Here is a 7677-nt window from a genome sequence, read left to right as displayed (position 1 = left end):
AGTATACGCCAGATAACCTTAGAGTGTGTTATCTTTAGCATTGCAAGCACACGGCAATGGACCACTGTATCAGTTGGCTTTATTATATGTGCGCACCATGCACAATATCCTCACTCTCTGTGTGAGGATAATGGAAGAAAAGGAGGCTGGTTAAAACAGAGTGCGTGGCTTTTGTGCCGTCTCGGGCGCGCTGGTACAAACTGCACTGTGTTTAAACGGCCATATGGTGAAGTATACTTAGCTTTCCTATAGCAAGGCTACATGTTAATGATATACACATGGGCTGGTGGTGAGGGGGGTGTTCATAACATAAGCCAATGTCTCTTTAAAAAAAATGAAGTTTCTTGTTGTATTCTGGAATGAGGTCAGACACGAGGCTCCTCATTGCACGCGCTGATTATTATTAGATTCCATTTTTGGCCAATCGGCGCCGAGGTGGGCGTGAGTCTGGCGCGGAGGCAGGCTAGCGACAGGATTTCATTGGTGGATTTTTATCGCCGTTGTATTACGGGAAGGAATAAATGCAAGTAAGGGGGCCGGGCCGTGAGGGCTGCTTGAATCGCGACTGTAGTTGATGGGAGGCGGACAGTGTAACTCGCTCTAGCTGATTTTTTCTCCCTTACACAGCATGCATGGCTTTTGTTTCTGATGCAGAGAAAAGCACTTACCCTACACACTGTACTTGGGAGCCCTTTGTAAGTGCCCGAGCGCACAGTGTGGCACCCGGTCTGCGCTCTGCAGCTGCATAGACTGTGCTCAGTGGCCCCCACGGCTAAACTGGTTTTTTATAACAGAAGGGGAGACTGAGAGACTGATTACAGGGTACACAGTGGAGACTGGGCTACCATCCGTGCTGTTTTAAACGCCAACAGAAGCTGGAAATTAAACTTTTTTTTTCTTTTTACGCATCTAGCCGACTGAGGCTACTCTGGACTGAAGTGTTGCCGAGTTTACTGCGCATCTCAGGAGTGAATTATTTCTTGCACTGGCTTTTACTCGGCTCAAACTGTGAAGAGGAGGAGAGAAAAGAGCTGAGTTTGCTTTAATAGTGAATCAGAGGAGCAAGGAGAGAGGGAGAGAAAGAGCAAGCACACCGCTCTCCCCCTCTGTCTGCACAGCTGGGCAGCATGGTGCAGAAAATGAGCCACACAGAGAGCACCACCGAGGCGCTGTCCTTCTTCGCCGGGGACTCGAGCTCCGACTCCGGGGCGTGCATGGACCTTGAAACGGCCGCTTCGCCTCTCTCCCCGGGCTCCACCGCTTCTTCGACCGCCGGCGACAAGTTGGGAGACAACCCGGCGTGGTGTAAAACTCCCAGCGGTCACATCAAGAGACCCATGAACGCGTTCATGGTGTGGTCCCAGATAGAGAGGAGAAAAATCATGGAGCAGTCCCCGGACATGCACAACGCCGAGATCTCAAAGAGGCTGGGGAAGCGGTGGAAACTGCTCAGAGACAGCGACAAGATCCCCTTCATCAGAGAGGCGGAGCGGCTCAGGCTGAAGCACATGGCGGACTATCCCGACTACAAGTACCGGCCAAGAAAGAAGGTAAAATCGAGCGCATCCAAGCCCGCAGGAGAGAAGGGGGAAAAGCTCAACTGTAGCTCCAACAACACCAGCACTAAGACGTCCTCCTCTTCGAGGAAGACCGGATCCAAATCACCCAGCAGCAGCAGCAAACCCCACAAATCACTTTTCGGGAGCAGCAGCAATAGCACCAAAGCATCAATGTTTGCCTCTGAGCACCCAGCAGAGCACCACCACAACTCTCTCTACAAGTCCAAGTCCGTCTCCTCCTCAGTAGCCAAGCAGATACCTGATGGCAAGAAGCCCCGACGAGTGTACGTGTTGGGGAGCAGCGGGACTAGCTTGAGCGTGAGCCCGGCGTCTTCCGTCGTGGTCCCGGCCAGCCCGACGCTCAGCAGCTCGGCGGACTCCAGCGACCCGCTCAGCCTGTACGAGGACGCGGCCAGCGGCAGAGAGGAGGGTGCGGACTCCCCCGGCAGCAGCGGCAGCTTGGGCGGCTCTTCGGAGCGCCACGGTGGGCACACGTACAGCAGTCGGCGGGCTTCCTCGCCTACCCCCTCCGGCTCTCACTCCTCCGCCTCGTCGCACTCCTCCTCGTCCTCCTCGGAGGACGAAGAGTTCGAGGACGACTTGCTCGACATCAACCCGAGCCCCAGCTTTGATAGCATGTCGCTGGGGAGCTTTGGCTCCTCGGTGCTGGACAGGGACTGGGATTTGAACTTTGAGTCCGGCTCCGGAGGGTCCCACTTCGAATTCCCCGACTACTGCACACCCGAAGTCAGCGAGATGATCTCCGGGGATTGGCTAGAGTCCACCATCTCCAACCTGGTGTTCACGTACTGAGAAAGGCAAGAGACGACAGGTAACATCCTGAAAGCAAATTAATAATAATAACGAGAAGAAGAATGAGACCACAAACAGAAACGGGGACATAAGTGGGCGCAATAGTTTGTGTTATAGGTTTAACTGCATCAGACTATTAAAGCCCCGCTGAAACTACCCCCCAGTCCTTTCTCGTCCCCCAAAATAGGCAAGAGGCTGCATATCCTTGGAGAGCTACACTTTAAAGCAAATAAATGCCTTTTCTAGGCTACTTTTCTTTGGATGCGTCGACTGTGGGACTTAATACCAACACGACAGTGAAGGGGGTGAAGAAGAAGAAGAGGAAGTAGTACTGGAGACTGAAAACGCTCAGTCGTGGACTGTTTTGAACTGAACAACTTTACTGTGATTGATTTGCACGTCGTTCACTTAATCAATGTTGTTGACGATTTAGCAAAAGAAAGAAAGGAAAAAAAAAGAGACATTTTGCAACTTTTTACCAATCGCCAGGTGAACTTCACCACTAAAAAGGTACAGAAATGGGACTGCCGTGCGACATTTTTTGTTGTTGTGGTGTGTCACTAAAGAGGGATTTAAAAAAAAAAAGAGAGAAAAAAAAAGTGAAACCAAGGTGGGTTGGAGTTTTTTTTTTAAATTTTTTTTCTAAGTCGACTATTTTCTCAAAAAGCAAAAGGAAAAAAACACGTTAAGCATGATAGCCTACTTTGTTCCTATCTTGTGCTGAGATTTTCTGTGAGACTGTCGAGCAGTTTAAAAACTAGTATTAGGGTTATTTAAATGGATAGGTGGCGCTCGCTTCGGTTCTTCTCTTTAAAAGAAAGGAAGGAAAAAACGGACATTGAAATAATCACCAGCTGTTGTAATTTTTCAGACTTCAGGATTCAAACGCAACTTCAAATCTGTGCTGAACTTTATACACATGTTCTCTATGATTCAGGACCAAAATTCTTTTAATGTTTTCGAGATTTTAACTATAGAGAAATCCTCACCGGTTTCGCTCTCTTCTTTTCCCCTTTTCTCCTCCATCCTTTGAGCTTTGTTTTGTACATGTATTCAGATGCCATTTTATATGGGATGTTGTATTTATATACTGGGCCAAGCATTTTTGACTTGATCATTTTTTAATTTCTTGTATACATGATCTAGTCCTGTATTATTATTATTTTCTTACACGATTGTTTGTCAGTATGTCTGTGTCTGTCACATTTCCTTCTCAGGCGAAGGGCTAGAGTTTAAAAAAAACACACAACTTTTGATTTCTTTTTTTATATTTAAATGTACACACTTTTGGACACTTAAAAAGAGAGGAAACAGTTTGATTATTTTCTCAGTGTATTTTTGTACAAATCTATATAGAAACTGGGGGAGTCAACAATCGGTGTGTGTAGCCTACTAATACAGCTGTATTGGATTTTCTAATTTTTAATACCACCGGCAGGCTGCTTTTCATGCTGCCTTCAAGTGCTTACAGTAAGCTCGTGTGCTCTAAGGTTTTGTTGCCTGTCCAAACGTTTCCCCCACATTTTTTCTTTCTTTTTTCTTTTTTTTCTTTCGCAAAAACAGGCAACAAAACAGACCTTTTAACCGCGGTGCCAATTGTTTTTGATTTTAGAAATCAAAGGCACCAAACTACATTTACCTACTGACGAAATGAAGGAGCCCCCGTGGCTCAGGTGTGTAATTCATGTTTTACTTCAGTAAACAGGCAAACTTTGCGTGTCTTTTACCAGCATATGCTCTTAAGACTTCTCTGATATCCAGTCCCTAAATATTTCAATATCCTGTATTGACCGTAGCCTGCAGGCATGACATGCTTAACTTCTAAGGATTTAATTGCGATTTGCCCGACAGCACTTGAAAGCAGCATCAGCCTTTGTATCAGCCTACCTTCAACGTTTACAGTGCCAGACTGCAGGCTCCTTAAAGACACAGGAACGCATTGTTTCTGCAGGCTATTCCTGTGGGCCATGTGGGTTTAAGAGCATCACTATCTTGAGCAGCCACTTTGCTTTTGCATTTCCTGTCAAATATCTTGCCTGTGACAACAACAAGGAGATTGTAGCTTTAAATTTGACTTATTTCTTGATGTTTTCATTAACTGATGTCACATTTGCCAATCAACCACTGGATTGAAATAGCACTAGCATTGCAGCAAGTAAACAACAAGGATGATAACATCAAGCGTATTCAAATTTCAGACTTGAGTTCTGCAAACACCTACTTGTACTGCGTTTCTCATTGTATTTGAATATATAATCTTTTCTACTTGTGGGCTAACTATTAGCTAATAATTGTTTTAGTATCTTTATGGCATGGTGAATAGCATTTGTATTTCAGATTCAGGTTATTAGCTGTTGTGTTTTTCAGAAAAAAATGGAAAAAAATGAGGAAAAGCGATGAAACGTGAACTCGGTCTTTGTATATTTGACTGTATCATAAAGCAAAAAGATTGTGTGTTTATGTACGTTGTTGCTATCGAGGACAGGCACTGTCTAAAGCTGCCATCTTTTACACATCATTACCTACATTCGAGGTGGTCAGTTCAGACTGTTTTTTTATATATAAATATGAAAGCATTTTTAAATATATTAACTTTATTTTTCATCCATCCTGTGCAATATGATGTGTAGAATTATCATTTATTGTCTCTAATCATGCCATAAACAAAAGTACCCACCCTCTTTTTGAGTCTCAGAGAAAAGGGGCGGGGACTCATGCCAGCTAAATTGTGTCCATTCACTGCCTGTCAGATTGTTGATACAAACTTGTGTACAGAACTTTTTCAAGGAAGGAAATAAATATCAGCTGGAACTGAAACTCAACAGCTTTTTTCTTTATTCATGAGTGTTGTTTATTTGTTTGATTTTTAATCTCTCTTTCAATGCCACAAATACCCAAGACATGATACATTTGTGTTATTATGTTCCAAGTTCATCTCCTAACAGTAGTTGTCCAAACTGTGTTTAATTATTACATTATATGTTGTTAAGTGTTTTCTATAAGAGGATGAAGATTTTTTACTCACCACTTCAGCTCCTTTTAATTGGCTCTTCTATTCTTCTCTCCCCAAGTTAATCAAGCCATGGTTTACTTGGGGAGAAATGGACAACTGAAAGCAAACGTTTGCGATGCGGGCTGAAAATAACTTAAGTGCTCAAAATAACTTATAAAAACTGTCTTGAGTAATGAGCATTAACTGCTTTTGGGGAAATCCACTCCAGCGGTGTGGCAACACGCTCCCCCACCAAAAAAACTATTATTTACATAATTTTAAGAGGCAAGCAAAAATGGTTGTGAGGTCTGCAGTGTGAAAGAAAAGTGGTTTAGCGAAGAATTATTCAAATATTGTGTTGTAAACTTTCTCAGCCACTGTGACAATTGCACATTAAGTCAGTTTATATTATCCATGTCTGCACATCGCAGGGACTTTTATTTAAGTTTCCTCTTAATGCGGTGTAAATGCCTCATTCATATAGGAAACTTTCTGAAAACTGTCGCAGCTCAAAAAAAGCACACACACTTTAAATTCTAGTCACCACAAAATGGGATGGTTTGGTTTGGAAAGAGTTTTGTAGCAGGTGTCAGCATCCCTAGAGTCACTATCCACTTTATTCTGTAAATAAAGCTTAAAAGGCGATGCTCTTAACCCCTTTGTGACATAAGTTTGATGCTGGAGTTAAGTGGTATGGAAGCTTTATGTTAGGATTCAAGTCTACATCAGATATTCAAACGTGTAGATTTGTTTATTTTAATTTTTTGTATAAATTACATGACCTTTTTCTGTATTTACTGTTTTTATTATATTTGCACATCACCAAGAAACCGCATGAAGGCTGCACCCATCTGTTCAAGCACACATGTAAAATTGATTTATGCCTCTAGAGTTTAAAATTCTAATGCATTATGCATAACTTAAAACCACGCTGCTACTGGGTCAAAGCAGAAAATAGTTTAGCGTCACGCGTATCGAACAGAATACACAAGTCGTATTCCCAGCAGCGCTAAATCATGACGATTAACAACGACCTCAGAGTATCTTTTGGTGTTGCTACAATGTTACTTCTGGAGTTCACGTGAATTTCTTTAGTAATAAAAAACAGAAGAGATAGCATTGAATGGACAGAACGCTCTTTATCCCTGAATATTTAATAAAACAACCTGGTAACCGGAAAACTGTTAGAAAGATGATGCAAGAATACAACCTGAAAAGGAAAATATGAATTGCCTGCTGCACCCCTCCTTTATTTCCCCTTCAAACCTCCCCTGGATAATACATTAAAGAGAACACACCCAAGCCAAGAACTGATCATGAAAAGCGATCCCACACCATTGCAACTGACCAAAATATGCCTCAAGCAGTTAGGGCAGGTTTGCCTAAGCACCTTATTTCTTCTATATAATAGCACACTGCTTATTTACGTCATTAATCAAAGACACACACATACTGAGACCACCTTAAGTGACTGAATGAAGGCGGCTCATTACTGAATACATAATTATCTTCATCCAAGATATGTCTATTCTATTCTATTCCAGCCTGTTGTGCTGTTACGCTGGCATTCAGACTTGATTCAGTCATGATTTCCCTTCCCCCTCTCCCAGACAGACCCTTATTGTGGGGGAAGGGCTGTTTTAGCAGCAGTCAGCCAAGGGCCCTCCAGCGTAGCTGACAAGCATGTCTGTCTACAGTATGCGGATGTGTCTGTGTGTGTGCATGTGTGTGTGCGGGCATGTGCATCATACCACATGACATGGGTATTTTTTGATAACAAGGCAAGAGACTGTATACTTAACTCAAATATTAATGGTTTAATTTATTATTATCATTGTTATTATTATTATTAATTGTTGCTATTTCTCTTCTGTCAGATACTTTAACACAACAGACGATGCAGCTCGAAGCCCACAGCGACTGGTTTTATTGCATAACAGTTTATTTTATTAAATTACTGTAAGTGTTCCATGGTTATTAGTGTAACTGGTTTTGTGAAACTGTTATGTATGGTAAAAACACCAGCATGTTTAGGAGTTATTAGTTATTTTTATTGTCGTAATTAGATGCATCTTGATGCCCTTTTTCACTGTCTGACGTCTACTTTTAAATAAACGAGGAGTAGATGTATAAAAAAAAAAATCTGCATTGATTGTGGAAACAAAGTGAGCGTGTACAAGTGCATAAATCCATAGTGGATATCATGATACGACTGCTAACTATCTCCTTAATGAAATGCAGATATATGCATTTTATAGCAGCTTAATTAGTCGTGTTTTAAAACTAACCTTACACTGCAAATAAACAGTTATT

The 7677-nt window shown here is 42.4% G+C and overlaps 1 protein-coding gene across 1 annotated transcript; it reads left to right on the top strand.

Moving 5' to 3' along the window:
* Positions 1-540: 540 nt before the first annotated feature.
* On the top strand, positions 541-5208 carry sox4b (SRY-box transcription factor 4b). The gene has a single exon (XM_086310817.1). The coding sequence runs from the start codon at positions 1128-1130 to the stop codon at positions 2370-2372; it is 1245 nt and encodes a 414-aa protein (XP_086166943.1). The 5' UTR covers positions 541-1127; the 3' UTR covers positions 2373-5208.
* The last annotated feature ends 2469 nt before the right edge of the window (positions 5209-7677 follow it).

The sequence above is a fragment of the Aulonocara sp. 'chitande type north' Nkhata Bay genome, linkage group LG11 (assembly GCF_057382095.1).
Source record: "Aulonocara sp. 'chitande type north' Nkhata Bay isolate Kocher_YH1m ecotype deep benthic linkage group LG11, A_spYH_male_GT1.1, whole genome shotgun sequence".
In the NCBI taxonomy this organism is placed as follows: domain Eukaryota; kingdom Metazoa; phylum Chordata; class Actinopteri; order Cichliformes; family Cichlidae; genus Aulonocara; species Aulonocara sp. 'chitande type north' Nkhata Bay.
The sequence above is the reverse complement of the archived record's forward strand: the minus strand, read 5'-3'. Positions and strand labels throughout refer to the sequence as shown.

What these genes read in the sequence shown, in the direction of transcription:
- sox4b (XM_086310817.1), top strand. Translation starts at nt 1,128, where the DNA reads ATGGTGCAGAAAATGAGCCACACAGAGAGCACCACCGAGGCGCTGTCC.